Raw genomic sequence first — 14,500 nt, 5'->3', positions numbered from 1 at the left:
TTGTACTGGATTACTAAATTATAGAACACATTATAAGGTTTCTCATCAGCAGGCTGTCTTTACCTTGGTAAATTTTGGTAACTTTGGTAAGCCCAGTAAATAATTGTAATTTTTTTGATTGAGGGCAAATGGAAAGTGTTGTAATGTATTAGATGACTATTTTAGTACATCATTTGAATTATTATGGCCATAAATAAGACCATAAAGGCCATAAATAAGGCCAATTCGAAGCTGGTGGCCCACCATCGGTTCTCTGGTGGTTCGCCGGCGGCTCAAAAGCGGCACAAGGGCGGCCCTTTATCTGCAGCCGCTTTTGAGCCGCCGACGGACCACCAGAGAACCGATGAGCAAAACTCCAGCGTTGATGTTACTACGACTATGTATCTTTAATTGATCAATCATTGATGTGTTATTAAATAACAGTTTATTATAACACACCTCATCTATTCAACAAGCGCGACATAACCGGTGGGTACCGCCGTTGGACCGCCAACTCTGCCGCTGGTGGGCCGCCAGTGGGCCGCTAACCTAATGCTATCTGGGAAGCATCTTAAAGCATAAACCAGAGCAAAAGTATAGTGCAGAGGCAACAATAAGTGCAACAAACTAATACGAATACAATAAGTGCAATACAATAAATAAGTGCAACAAACTAATAGGAATACAATAAGTGCTAAGAGGAAGGCTCAGGGTAGTACTTCTTGAAGAGGTGAGTTTTCAGCCTGCGCCTAAAGATGGGCAGCGACTCTGCTGTCCTGACGTCAGTGGGGAGTTCATTCCACCACTGAGGGGCCAGGACAGAAAAAAGCTGTGACCGGGTGGATCGGCCGCAGGGACCTCTGAGCGACGGGGCAACCAGTCGCCCCGAGGCAGCAGAGCGAAGTGGTCGGGCGGGGGTGTAGGGCTTGACCATGGCCTGGAGATAGGAAGGAGCTGTTCCTTTCACTGCCCTGTAGGCTAGCACCAGAGTCTTAAACTGGATGCGAGCTCTTACAGGGAGCCAGTGTAGAGAACGGAGAAGGGAAGTTGTGTGAGAGAACTTGGGGCGATTGAACACCAGACGAGCTGCAGCCTGGACTATCCTGAAACACGATTGGGTTTTGATCCTTTCTCCTCAGGTCATGAATTGTCAGATGTATCATCAACATTTCTTGGGCAAGCAGCCTACCTTGCTGTTGCTATAGCCCTAAGATTGTTATTTGAGGTCCCAATTTACATCAGAAAGCAGAAACTATAATAATAAAAAATCTTTCTCTGTCTCTTATTGTTGGTAAATGGAGCACTTGAAGCAGTTCAGCTTATTTGCTGAAGTTAATTTACTTGCATGATTCTTGCAATCTTTGGTTTGTATCCACATGGTTGAATACATTTATTGGAAGTCGCTTTGAAAAAAAGTGTCACTTAACTGAATGTTACATTATGCTACAGGATTTCTTCAAAACATCCTCAAAACTTTTGAGTAAGAGGACACTTAAGTTTGCTTCATAATTGTGCCAAAGAATTAAGTATGTTAATAGTTCTTCGAGATGTCCCGAATTTCTATCCAATCAAATCATTCATACAAAAAAAGGCTCCAAAAATACACACAACCACTTGATTTTTGTAACTTTTATTAAATGCTTAATGTCACCACTGGATCACGAAAACAGGGTTAAAGCGTGAAATGAGAGAAAACGCTGCACATAACAAAGAATAATGTTATAGAAAAAAAGTAATTTAATAGCATGTCGATAAAAGTCATATTATTGTATATACAAATTTCATGAAAAAAGTCATATTTTAGCATGTCTAAAAAGAGTCTTTAAAAGTCAAAGTATAGTTTTTCAAAAGGTCGTAGCAAAGTATGTTGATAAAAAATCTTATTATAGTAAGGTGAAAAAAACCAATTTATGCATGTTGATAAAAGGTCATAAAATAGTCATAGTATAGTATGTCGATAAAAGTCATAGTATACTTTGTCAAAAATAGTAATTATATAGAATGTAGAACAATATTAGTATGTCCAAAGAAAAGTCCTATAGAAATCAGGGTAAAGTGTTCGAAAACATTCAACTATAGTCTAGCATGACCAAAAAGTCTTAAAAAGTCATAGTATACTATGTCGAAAAAAGCCCTAAAAAAAGTCATAGTATACTATGTCGAAAAAAGCCCTAAAAAAAGTCATAGTATAGTATGTCGAAAAGGACATAAAGGACAATTATAGCATGTCGCAGGAAAAGTCTTATAGAAGTTCCTAAAACGTTCAACTATAGTATAGTATGTAGAAAAAAAGGTCTTAAAAAAGTCGTAGTATAGTTTATCAAAAAAAGTCATAGTATAGTCTGTCACAATAAGCCTTAAAAAGGCCTAGTATAATATGTCGAAAAAAAGTCACTTAAAAGACATACATTAGTATGATGAAAAAAGAGATAAAAGTCATAGTATAGTATGTCGAAAAAAGTCATAAAAAAATCTTAGTATATTATGTCGAGAAAAAAGTCATAAAAAAGTCATAGTATATTATCTAAAAAAAGTCATAGTATAGTATGTAAAAAAAAAGTTATAAAAAAAAAGTCATAAAAAGTATAGTATTGTAAAAAAAAGTCATAAAAAGTCATAGTATATAGTATAGTATGTCGAAAACGTTATAGTGTAATATGTTGAAAAAAGTTATAAAAAGTCATAGTATAGTTTATCAAAAAAAGTCATAGTATAGTATGTCACAAAAAAAAAAAAAGTCATAGTATAGTATGTCAAAAAAATAGTATAGTATGTCAATTTTTTATGTGAAAAAGTCATAGTATCATAGTATGTATGTCGAAAAATAGTATATGTTGAAAAAAGTTATAAAAAGTCATAGTATAGTATGTCACAAAAAGTCAAAAAAAGTCATAGTATGTCAAAAAAAGGCATAAAAAAGTCATAGTATAGTTTATCAAAAAAAGTCAGTCACAAAAAGTCATAGTATAGTATGTCAAAAAAAGTCATAAAAAAGTATAGTTTATAGTATGTCAAAAAAAAAGTCATAGTATAGTATGTCAAAAAAATCAAAAGTATAGTATATTATGTCACAAAAAAACGTCATAAAAAGTCATAGTATAGTATGTCACAAAAAGTCATAAAAAAGTACTAAAAATCATAGTATAGTGTCGAAAAAAGTGTGTGCAATAAAAAAAAAATCATAGTATATGTCGAGAAAAAAGTCATGAAAAAGTCATATTATAGCATGTCAAAAAAAGACCTAAAAAATTGATAGTATAGTATGTCGAAAAAAAATAGTATAGTATGTAAAAGAAAGTCTGAAAAAAGGCCTAGTATAATATGTCGAAAAAAAAGTCACTCAAAGGTCATACATTAGTATATCATGTCTTAAAAAATCATGTAGAAAAAGTATGTCAAAAAAAGTCAATTATATTATGTCTAAAAACGTCTTAAAAACATCATGGTATAGTGTTTCGAAAAGGTCAAACTAAAACTGTCATATTATAGCATGTCTAAAAAAGTGTTTAAAAAAGTCATGGTATAGTATGTCGAATTATATTATAGCATGTGTTCTAAAAGTTATAGAATTATATGTCAAAAAAATTCCTAGTATAGAAAGTCAACAAAAAGTCACAGTATAGTTTGGCGAAAAAGACAAAGTTTACTGTGTCAAATTTCACAGTATCGCATGTCCCAAAAAATATAGTATGTTGCATGTTAAAAAAAATCTTTAAAATGTCATAGTACAGTATGTCAAAATAAGTTTTTGAAGATGATGATATACTGTTACGAGAAGGTCCAACTATAGTATAGTGAAAACAGTCATATTATAGCATGTCGAAAAAGTCAAAGGAAAGAGCACAGTATGAAAAAAGAAAATCTGTATAATACCCTTAAAAGTGGTGACAGTATATTTTATAGTGGAGCTTGAAGTGTCTAGTTTAAACATTGTTAAGAGGAGATCAATTTTGAAATCTTGACATTTTTACATACTAACATAAAAAAATGTTCAACTCACTTTACACCTTTTGCTTTATCCATCACCTTTATTGATTTGTACAAAGCTTCTTATTCAATGTGATGGCCTGAACTGTGCCAACATACCATCATATATTGCCTTTAGTAAAAGTACATCTTTGAATTCTAACTCCTCTAGACTCTAGTTTTATAATTAAAACACATTTTGATATTCATATTGTTTTGAGGTGTAGGGCAGATGTTTCGGTCTACTGGACATTTTATCCACAAGAGACAAAGCACAGGGACAAGCAACCTTACTTTCGTCACTCATTTTGTTTCTCTTTATATTGTAATCTACTGTAATGCTGGTCATCTTAATATCAATACAGTTTTAATTCACAAAAGAGCTGAGGGTAAGTGATACAGTGGACATTTTGAAATAACAACAGATGACACCCTAAATTCAGGTACCGATGTATTTTCTTCTGGGTTCACTAAGCGTGATTCCTCCCTCTTTCATTGCTGCCCTGAATGACTTTACCTGTGAAAGAGAAAAGACAGGGAGAGAAAAATATAACTCAAGGGGAAAAAAAGACACACAAACACATTTACTAACAGCAGTTTGCGCTGCATGTACTTACAGCGTCAGAGCGGTACGTCCAGGGAATCGCCCTGTACACCATCCTGTTGATGCCGGCCTGCTGGCATCGATGTGCCAGCACCTCGCCCACAGCCTGGCACGCCGACACGCAACTGGTGGAAGCCAGCTCCTTCTTTAGCGCCCACTCCTTGGTTGAGCAGGAAAGCACCGGGACGGTAGAGCTGCTGGAGAACACGTGTGCCGTCACATGATTCTGGGTGCGAGAAAACTCCAACCTGAAAACACGGGAGAGACAAACACGGTGAAACAGAAGTGAGAGGGACAGGAGTAATATGGGGAATTTAGATCTGTATGATTAAATGTCTGGTAAAGATGAATTTATGTATTGTGACTTTTCTTTTTCTTTTTTTTTTTTAAGTACTCAGGTCTCCCTTGAAAATAAGACCTCAGTCTCAGTCAGATTTAACTGGTTATATTACGGCTGTAAATGCATGCACAGTTTAATGCAGACTAAGGAAGAGCAATTAAGTCCAAGTCCATCTTGACTCAGAAGTTTAGTGTCTAAATTAAATGAGCAGTATTTGTTTGACAGTGTGATGGACATCAAAAGGGAAATGAAACACTCGGTTCATGATTTTACATCAAAACTACAGTACCAGTCAAAAGTTTGGACACACCTTCTCATTCAATGGTTTTTCTTTATTTAATTATTTTTCTACATTGTAGATTAATATTGAAGACATCCAAACTATGAAGGAACACATATGGAATTATGTGGTAAACAAACAAATGCTCAACAAACCAGAATATGTTTTATATTTTAGATTCTTCAGAGTAGTTGAATGAGAAGGTGTGTCCAAACTTTTGACTGGTACTGTATGCTTTGCTGTACATTTCTTCATACAGAATAAAAAGATACGCGTTGCTGTACATTTCTTCCCTTTTACTTTACAATAACTTCCAGTGGTGGAAAGTAGATTAAACAAATACTTTACTTAAATTGGCTTGAGGTACGTGTTGCTTACTATTTCCGTTTCATACTTATAACATTGCCTCACTAGATTTCAGTCGTACTTTTCACCCCACTACTATACTATTACAATTATCTGACACTTACAGTAACTAATAAGTTCAACGATTTTTCATACAAAACATGTGATCATCTTAAAAATAGGATCCATTATAATAGATTAACCTACTAACTGTACAGAGGGTAGTTAAACTGAGCTCCGCCTTAGTCAGCTCCATTAAAATGCCAGTTACATGTTAATGTATCAATAATATAATCCAATGTTATCCATATACCACTCTGATTAATAGGTACTTTTGATATGTAGAGTGTATTTTCCGCATAATAAAATGACTACTTTTATTTTGGTAAAGCTAGGAATGCTAGACTTCTTACTTGTTATGGTCTATTTTTGTGAATACTCATTATAGTTATAAGGATTTTAATACTTCAAAAATGTATTTGACATATGTGACACAATAAATGCTAAAACAGGTACGTAACCTATTCAGTGAAGGACTGCAACAATAAGATTAAACAAGAAAATCATATTTAATTTCAGTTCAAATTTAATCCATTTTACAGCGCAAACTGGCAGAAAAAAAAGAGAGAAATGTCCAGGTAGAGTTTTGTTCAAAATAGTGGCATGACAATGGAAGTTGTTATCCGTCCAATAGACTGAAAGGATAAACAAGCACTCAGACCCGGTAAGGCACCTGAAAAAACTTTAACTACCAATAAATACCTGTTGTGTGTTGTCCTCGGAAGATGTGACAATGAGGAAAAAGTGTCTTTGGCTCATGAAAATCATTCACGTAATTCCCTGCTATCAATTGAAGAATCCTACAGGGCTGACTTACACACCTATTCAACAAGCATACCTTCTCTTAAACTGCAGAATAGAGTCATTAATTGGTGTCCTTTCCCTTTTCATAATTTATGTCTATAAGACATGTTCATACATTGTAAATGATTACTATTTTTTGAGTTACTGACTGATTAGAAAGTACTACATAACACTGATGGTGAAAAAACAATTTAGCAAGGGGATACAAAAGTACATTTTTACATTTCATATAATGCAATTGTAATTCATTAAATATGGACTTGTTCATAAATAACAGTCTTTACGGTCATGATCATTGTGCAAGTCAATTAAACCATTTCACAGCCTACAGGCAATAGAATGCCATCGTTAAGACGGGGAGACAAAGTCATTCTGACGTGATTAGTTGTAGTCCAAGTATTCAATAATACACATACACATATATTAACATAACCGTTTGGAAATCCTAAGAAATAGTTTGGCTGATCAGATAGCAGATGATGCATTGATCAGGGATGAGAAGGAGAAAGGGTTTAACTTGTAGCCTGTTCCACTGTAGAACTTGTTCTGAAACTCCACCCTGTAAGAGAGAAGCAAAGTCAACATGCAACAATACAAACCACAGTACATTGTCCATTTTTATCCACCCACTCCATCTCTCTACATCTCTTCATCATCATCATCCTGTCCAGTTTATTCGACAGGGTACATGAAGCTGAACATTTCTTATTGATGGTTTGGTCACCTTCCGATTTCTTTTTAGCACCACCATCAGGAACAAATTTCCATTTACAGACAAGAAATATCCAAATGTAATGTGCACACAGCCACGAAATGTACTGAGCACATTCATCCAAACAAAATGATGAACCCTTCTCATTTTGGAGCCTCACTGAGTTTAAAACAGCCATAAGCCAAAAAGTCAACTTTGCATGCAAGATGCACAACTTATACATAACACATAAGCAGATTTAGCTGAACACGTCACCTCCATCATATTAGTCAACAGAAGGACAGTCAACAGTGTGAAATTTGTACATCTCTGAAGATGAAGTGCCTTTCATCTTCAGAGATGAATTTCCTTCATCTCTAACGAGTTCTACTGGTTTGAACATTGAGTTGTATTTAAGGAAGTAAACCTTTTCTTTGGCAGCATGGGACAGAACACAAAGGTCTTTGTTCGCAATGTAATGTTGTATGTAAAAGTTATGTACTCGTCTGTCTTATTTTTTTGTTGTGTTTTTAAGTGTCTAACAAAGGTCTTTTAATAACATAACTTACTAATTAGCCCACTTATACATGGACAATAGCAAAAGCGATCACAGATTTTCAAAGTGCAGATATTCAGCCTACTCATTAGTATTTTTTTTAAACATTTTTGCTTTGTCTTTTTCTCCCTCTTATCCTTACCAGTGCAGACGGAGCGCATGCAGGAAAGCTGAGAGTCCCTCCATAACTAGCAGGATGGAGACAGTCAACATAGCGAAGAAGGCAAAAACCACAAAGAGGACTGCAGATCCCACAAAGCCCTGCCACCTCAGGGCAAGACGCATCACCATCACCCACAACACCTCCGAGAGCTCTGTGGAGACACAAATAACTCACCGTCAGACAACCATCATGCGTGTATGAATAACAGTCTGAAAAAAGAATAGTATGAGTGTGTTTGGATTTAAAGAGGAAGTCTGTCTGTGTCTGTGCATCATGTGAGTATGTATATTGTGTGTTTGTGTGCGTCAGTATGAGCGCCACTAACGTGCATGTGCCAAACTGAGAGCCCAGAGTCGGAGGTAAGAGGCAGTGTTGGAGATGCAGCCCAAGCAGTACTCTATGGTGTGGATGGCTTGATGCATGAACTCGTCTGCAACATCAAACTCCTGCAGACAGACACAGATTAAACACTTAATTCACTCAATTCCAACAGCACATCTTTTGACTCGATTTAATCCATTTGGTGAATTAAATTAAATTAATTAGGCTTCTCTCTTACCTCCACTTCAGCAGCACCTCCCTCCACCTCACCCTGATGAGTGTTGATGGAGCCTTCATCGGGCACCAGCATACGTCTGTCTTCCTCCTGATGTTGCTGAGAACCAGAAATCTGTGAGGAAATACATTTAACTCAACATAAAATAAAAGTTAAAGTTCCGTCGAACTACTCACTACTTGACGTCGTCTTCTCTTGAATGTGATGAATTCGAACAATGGCTTCCCAAACAGGAGGAAGGGTACAGAACACAGGGCCAGCACCACCAGGATCCTCTGCACCACAATCTGCACATGAAGAGATACAGGATTGAGTGTTAAGCTTTTAAGGAACACATGCTCACTTTAGCAAGCTATTTTGAAGGACAACACTGGTTTTACGGAAATTATTGAACAATTTACTTTAAAGGCAGGCAAACCAAAGAATGCCATGGTTTTGGGGGGGTTAGAGTGCTTTTTATTTCTATCTTCCAGATGTTCACTGGTTTCAGTTCATTTACAGTACAGTATGAAAATGAACAGATTTGAAACAGGCTCAAGAAAAAACCCAGAGGACCCAGGCACACACCAGAAAAAAGGTTCAATATGATAACTTTAGCTGCTGGCTAGCTGTTATGTCGTATTATTATCATGTCAATTATAGATCAGTTTTAATAACCCAGGAACAAATAAATAACTTTGACATAAGATAATGTAGATTAAATGTTCACTGTGAATTTGCAGGTTTCAGGCAACCTCAGGTGTTTTTTATACTGTACTAACAAAATAAAATAAAACCAGTGGTTTCCAGCACTCTTCAGTATAAAAACTATTACATGCTTAAGAAATGCTGGTTGATAAATTGTAAAACATGACTTAAAACATTGATATGTTCCTTTTAGGGAAATGAACAAACCACACACCTGTCCTTCATAGAGCTTTGGGTTCTCAGGGTTGTCTGTGAAGAGGAACATGTCTATGAAGTGGATAAGTATACTGGGAGCTATCTTGGAATTGGCAGGAGTGTAGACGATCCACTTGAAGATGACCATGAACACCAGGTAGCCAAACAGACACACCATGAAGAACAATTCAGGGATCAGCACAAAGAACAAACTGCTTATCTTGCCAAAGTGCCTGGGGAAAAACAAAAACAATGAAGAGGGAAAGTAGGGAAACAAATATGAGTGAAGGCAAGTCAGAAAAAAAATGGAATGGAGGTTTTCTCACAACAATCACACCAAAAATATAAAACATTACATACCAATAGTTGAAGAATGACAAGCAGACTCCAAAAGTCATGTGAATGACACCAATGATGACTGACATCTTCATCTTGTACGAGTTAAGGAAAGTCAGTTTGTTGTTGGACAGCCCCCAGACCTGATAACGACACAAAACGAGAGAGGATGAGGATGGATGCAGTGCAAACAGGATGACAGCATGAAAGAAAATAGCGAATGATTGTGACGGCCATACCGGGTCAATGCCAAATGGATATGGAGAGGTGAAGACACCAGACACAACAGGATCCATGGACAAATACTGGTTCCCTTCCAGGACTGATGCACTGAAAGAAATTATACAATTTAGTAAGATGGAGAAGGAGCAACGTGTGTGGAGAATGGAAAAAAACTAAAAAGGTATGAAATGTCCTCACTTCCATATGTTGTTCTCAAACATTGGGCCGACGTGCCACGCTGAGTTGAAAGTACTGAGGCCTCTGCTGAAGCACTCGTTGTAAATGGCCCCCGTGTAGACAGAGAACAGTCCCATCAGTAAAATCAGATACCTTCCTCCAAACATCATCCTCCAGATCTGAAACACACAGGGAACAATTTAATTTCAGTATTTTTAAATGTGCAAGGTCGAAAACTTGTTTCAGCTCATTTAAAACATCATCATTCTGTCATGTGAAAGTGTTGACTTTTAAAACAAAGTAGCTAGGCACTTGCTAAGGGATTTGAACTTGTGGTAACCTTAAGATTGTGGTTGTCTGTGTGCGTGTGTGTGTGTCTAAATTACCTCATTGTTGTTTTTCTGTAATTTGGGGTCCTTCTCCTCAAGGACCATCCAGAGGGCAGCCAGAGTCATCAGTAAACCATGACCCACATCCCCAAACATCACAGCAAACAGGAAGGGGAATGTAATTATGGTGTATACCGCTGCAGAGGCATTGAGGGAAAATGTTTGATTTACAATACACTTTTGGCTTCCACTTTGAGCATCACATCCTTTTTTCTTTCAAAGCATTAATGAAGAAACTTGTTTAGATGGGTGCAAACGTACCTGGATTGACTTCGCGGTAGCTGGCAACTCCGTAGGCATCAACAATGTTCTGGAAACCAGCTGTGAAAGAGTTGATGGGAAACAGGGTAGGTGGAGGGGTGGAGCAGGGCAGGCGGTTGTAGAAAGAGTCAACACCACTTCCACTCTTCCTCTGAGGATGGAGAAGATTATTGGAAAAAGATGAAGAGAGTGAGATATCAGGGGGTTTACACATCTATCTCAAGCCTCCTCATCCACAACTTACCCCTCCCTCTCTCAGAGCGCTCTGCAGTTCAGGCAGCTTGGCAACGGGGCACCAGGCCTCAGCGATCAGGCATTTGTCCGTGACGGAGGGGCTGCAGAGGTTCAGCACCATCTGGACCGCCTTACACTTCTGCACACGCACCTTCCACTGGGGCAACACAGCCACGGCCCGCATCAGCAGCTGCTGCAGGAAGGACTCGGTCTGTAACAACACCTGGAGTACAGGGAAGTGTGAGGGTTTTAAAATAACTCAGAAGAAAAAACACTTCTTTGAAGGAAAGCCACATTACTGCTATTTTTGTGCTTTCTTGAATTTTTAAAAAGGTTCATATCCAGACATTTAAAAAAAAGAGGGTGAATGCTGGTGATTGTATCAGTGTTAAACAACAGTGATCTTTGCTTTTATAAGCACGCAATGTACTTACTGATTTGATATCTTCAATTCTGCCTTGAAGTCCCTGGAGGATCTCCTCTCTTTCGGCAGTGCTCTCAGGGTATGCAAACGTCTGTGTGCGGAAGCTGTGAGGAGGGAAAAAACAAAAGACATTCAACAGGTTCAACAGACATTGTAGTGTAGAAATTTACAATGAAAAAAACATATCAAACTGATGCACAAGGTTTACCCACCAATCACATATCTTCTTGACCTTCTGTCCAATCTGATCTCCCCAATAGGAGATGAGGAACACTGTCCATTGCACCATTTCCCCCTGCAAACCAAGAGACAGCAAACAGCTGTGATAAAACTGATCAGATGTGGGAAATCATCAGAGACTTTCCCTGTAACAGAACTAACGTTCATATCTATTTCTCAACCATGATCCCCTCTCCCTGTCTCCCAGTCCCCACCGTCTCAGGATGCTCGAGTCGATCCTCCATTTCTCTGAAATCCACAATGATGTAACCTCGACATGCCCGCCATAACAAGCGTTCAAACGAGGGGACCTTCCAAGGATGGACCACTCCTGCCACAAAACTGAGAGAGAGGAGACACATTCAATACATTGAGTGTAGATAAAAACATTAAGCACATGATGGATATTTTAGAACATGAGATCTACCTGAGGCGGATATCTTGGCGGTTATCAAACAGCCCTTGGCTTTCCAGTATAGGTGGTGGTGCCTGTGAGATGAAGCCAAAGAAAGATTATTTGTAGCTTTAGTTTGCAGACAGTTTGCTAACACCAGCGCAATAATTATACATTTAAAAGAAAAGGTACATGATATAATACAATGTAGTTTTTCCCACCTGTGAGGCTGTGAGAGAGTGTGTGCTGTTCAGGACTCCTTGGTACTGACAGAGCTGGGTCAGCTGAGCCCGGAGGCTGTCTCTGTTCCTGGACACCTAGTGAGACACAAAAACAAAAATCTGTCAGGCCAATAAGTTCAACCTCTTTTGAAATTGTGCTTCTGAGACAACAGAGGCGTTTCTTTGATTCATCATCTCAGCCTTGTTTTAAGTGCTCACCTCTTTGAGCTCTCTGGCCAGCCTCTCACACTCCTCCTCTATGGTGATGAGTTCGCGAGGCTGAGGGGACGAAGGTGTCGGGCATGGAGGAGGGAGGGGAAACTGCAAAGGTGGAGACAGGGAGCGCTTTATCTCCTGCTCCAGGAAGGCTGAGGGGCGGATAAAGAAGGATCAGAAGGGAAAATCTCAACAAAACTAACAAATAATAAACATGCACGAAAATATAGGCAGGAAACAATGAGCCAATACTTACAAAGAGTTTTCTCAAGTTCCTCGCATCGTCTGACCTCGCCGACAAACTTCCTCTGAAAGGCGTTCACATTGGGATTCAACTAAAGCATCAGAGCAGAGGGGAGAAGAGAAGGGTTACTCATGTTCACCTGATGACAGTGATTTGCTGCATCACGAGAGTAATGATCATCAGATGCTTGTAATAGGAGCCAAAACACATGAAAACAATCTGTGGCTTGCACGTCAAGCATTTTAAGCATAATAGTGGGCTAAATTAGATACACATGGAAAAGTATTCTGGCGGAAACAGTAGCTGACAAGTTCAGGAGGCTGATGGGCCTTCATTTGTTTTGGACTCTGATCTTTGAATCTCATGAACCAAGAGTTTAATTAACTCACATCTCTGAACTCAACCAGGCCCAGTTCTCCCAGCTCACTGACACAATTGTAGGCCGAGCCTGACTGAAGGAAGAGCTGCACCAGGCACACCTCCTCACTGCGAAACATGGAGCCCATAACTGCCTGCACGGAAGCAAAGTCCAAATTAAGATTTCCAAGAAAAAGTGACAAATGTAGCCAAAGTACAGCAGTTTAAAGTGGAATGAGGGTTATTATGGAGAAAGTGTAGAGGACAGCGGCAGTAAATCACAGAGGTCATTTATGTTCAGAAGAACAATAAAAGCCTCTATGTGACCAAGGAGAAGTTAATGAGAGGAAACTGAATAAAAGGGAAGCATCACGTCCCCCTGACTGTGATGATCGGACGGGATTTCCATTCTTGCACGGACATGTTTCTCGGTTTTGTTTTTTTTCCGGCTGCAAGTTAAATCCCTCTTCAATACACGGATAAAAACCTCGCTACATATACAAAGAAACATTCAGTTGCCAGTTAATAAAATAAGCCAAGCTTAAAACGAAAGCACTCGTACAAAAGATCTGCAATAAACCCTACACCCTACCTTTATGAAGGTTACATGTTCAGATTTTGATGTGTACGTGCTGATTCAACTTTTTGATCTTCTGCTGTTGAGTTGTATTGTGTTGCATTTAGACTAACAATGTTGATTTCAATGGGGGAGACAAAACACCTACAGAAACTACAGCCCCATAAATGACCATAACTTTGCATTTATACTAGTGTAGTTTCTGCAGGGCGTCAGACTGTATTAGTTTTAAAGTTATAACATTAATGAAGACTTAGTGTTCCCTAAATCAACAATGACGACTACATACACATACATTCAAGCAACCTTATACATAGAAAAATAATAAATCTGTCTCAGTCTACATTGTTCTGAATAATCATTAGAAATAGGGTGACATGCCATGTTAATGAAACAAGTCTGAAAGAATGGAAATCAAACTAAAGATGTAACGTTTAAACGTAAAAGGAAAGGTGGTGATTGATTAGGGGGATTCCGTGACGAAGAAGAAATGTAGCACAAGGTTTTGATTTCTGTCCTGATGGACAGATAAGAGGAATAAAAACACTCCAGGTGTCACACGTCTCACCTGCAGGCCTCCTGATCCCGCTGGACTCAGACGTGCTTCGTTTCAGGCTGTCCGGTCCCAGTACCGACGGACACACCGGTGACTGCTGCCGGGGAAGAACCAGACGTGTTTATCAGAAGTTCTCCCACTTCCCGTTTGTGGAAGTCACGTTACTGCAGCCTCACGTGACAGATGGCGTTCGTCTCTCATTTGGCCACGAGGGGTCCGGAAGAGTTTCGTGTTACAACCATCCATATCCTCATTATGCCTTTATGAAAGAGTCAGAATCTGAAAACACTAAATGTATTTCATGTGAAAACTTGAACCAACTTGACACATGAGATGAAGGTTTGCTTCAGGTTTCCACATTAAACTTGTGTTGGTGGATTCACAATTAACCCTTTCATGCATAGAGGTCACTACAGTGGACAGCTATTCAAATGTTTTCTTGTATAT

General features: G+C 38.4%; 2 protein-coding genes across 2 annotated transcripts; both read right to left on the bottom strand.

Annotated features, from left to right (window-relative positions):
* Positions 1 to 3,987: 3,987 nt before the first annotated feature.
* mrpl18 (mitochondrial ribosomal protein L18) lies at positions 3,988 to 4,877 on the bottom strand (the record flags this gene model as incomplete). The annotated part of the gene is made up of 2 exons (XM_054598042.1): positions 3,988 to 4,462; positions 4,563 to 4,877. Coding segments are annotated over 2 exons (393 nt in total), but the record flags the coding sequence as incomplete, so codon positions are not given.
* Positions 4,878 to 6,082: 1,205 nt separating this feature from the next.
* Positions 6,083 to 14,215, bottom strand: tcirg1b (T cell immune regulator 1, ATPase H+ transporting V0 subunit a3b). Its single transcript, XM_054597171.1, has 21 exons — positions 14,066 to 14,215; positions 12,953 to 13,075; positions 12,576 to 12,654; positions 12,323 to 12,471; positions 12,104 to 12,199; positions 11,916 to 11,977; positions 11,704 to 11,830; positions 11,482 to 11,564; positions 11,280 to 11,373; positions 10,856 to 11,068; positions 10,612 to 10,762; positions 10,348 to 10,487; positions 9,983 to 10,140; positions 9,802 to 9,892; positions 9,587 to 9,705; positions 9,246 to 9,459; positions 8,521 to 8,631; positions 8,348 to 8,443; positions 8,114 to 8,234; positions 7,768 to 7,939; positions 6,083 to 6,937 (listed from the first exon to the last, which is right to left on the bottom strand). The coding sequence occupies exons 2-21, from the start codon at positions 13,067 to 13,069 to the stop codon at positions 6,844 to 6,846; spliced, it is 2,487 nt and encodes an 828-aa protein (XP_054453146.1). The 5' UTR covers positions 13,070 to 13,075; positions 14,066 to 14,215; the 3' UTR covers positions 6,083 to 6,843.
* Between the last annotated feature and the right edge of the window lie 285 nt (positions 14,216 to 14,500).

Source organism: Anoplopoma fimbria, chromosome 4, assembly GCF_027596085.1.
Source record: "Anoplopoma fimbria isolate UVic2021 breed Golden Eagle Sablefish chromosome 4, Afim_UVic_2022, whole genome shotgun sequence".
In the NCBI taxonomy this organism is placed as follows: domain Eukaryota; kingdom Metazoa; phylum Chordata; class Actinopteri; order Perciformes; family Anoplopomatidae; genus Anoplopoma; species Anoplopoma fimbria.
The sequence above is the reverse complement of the archived record's forward strand: the minus strand, read 5'-3'. Positions and strand labels throughout refer to the sequence as shown.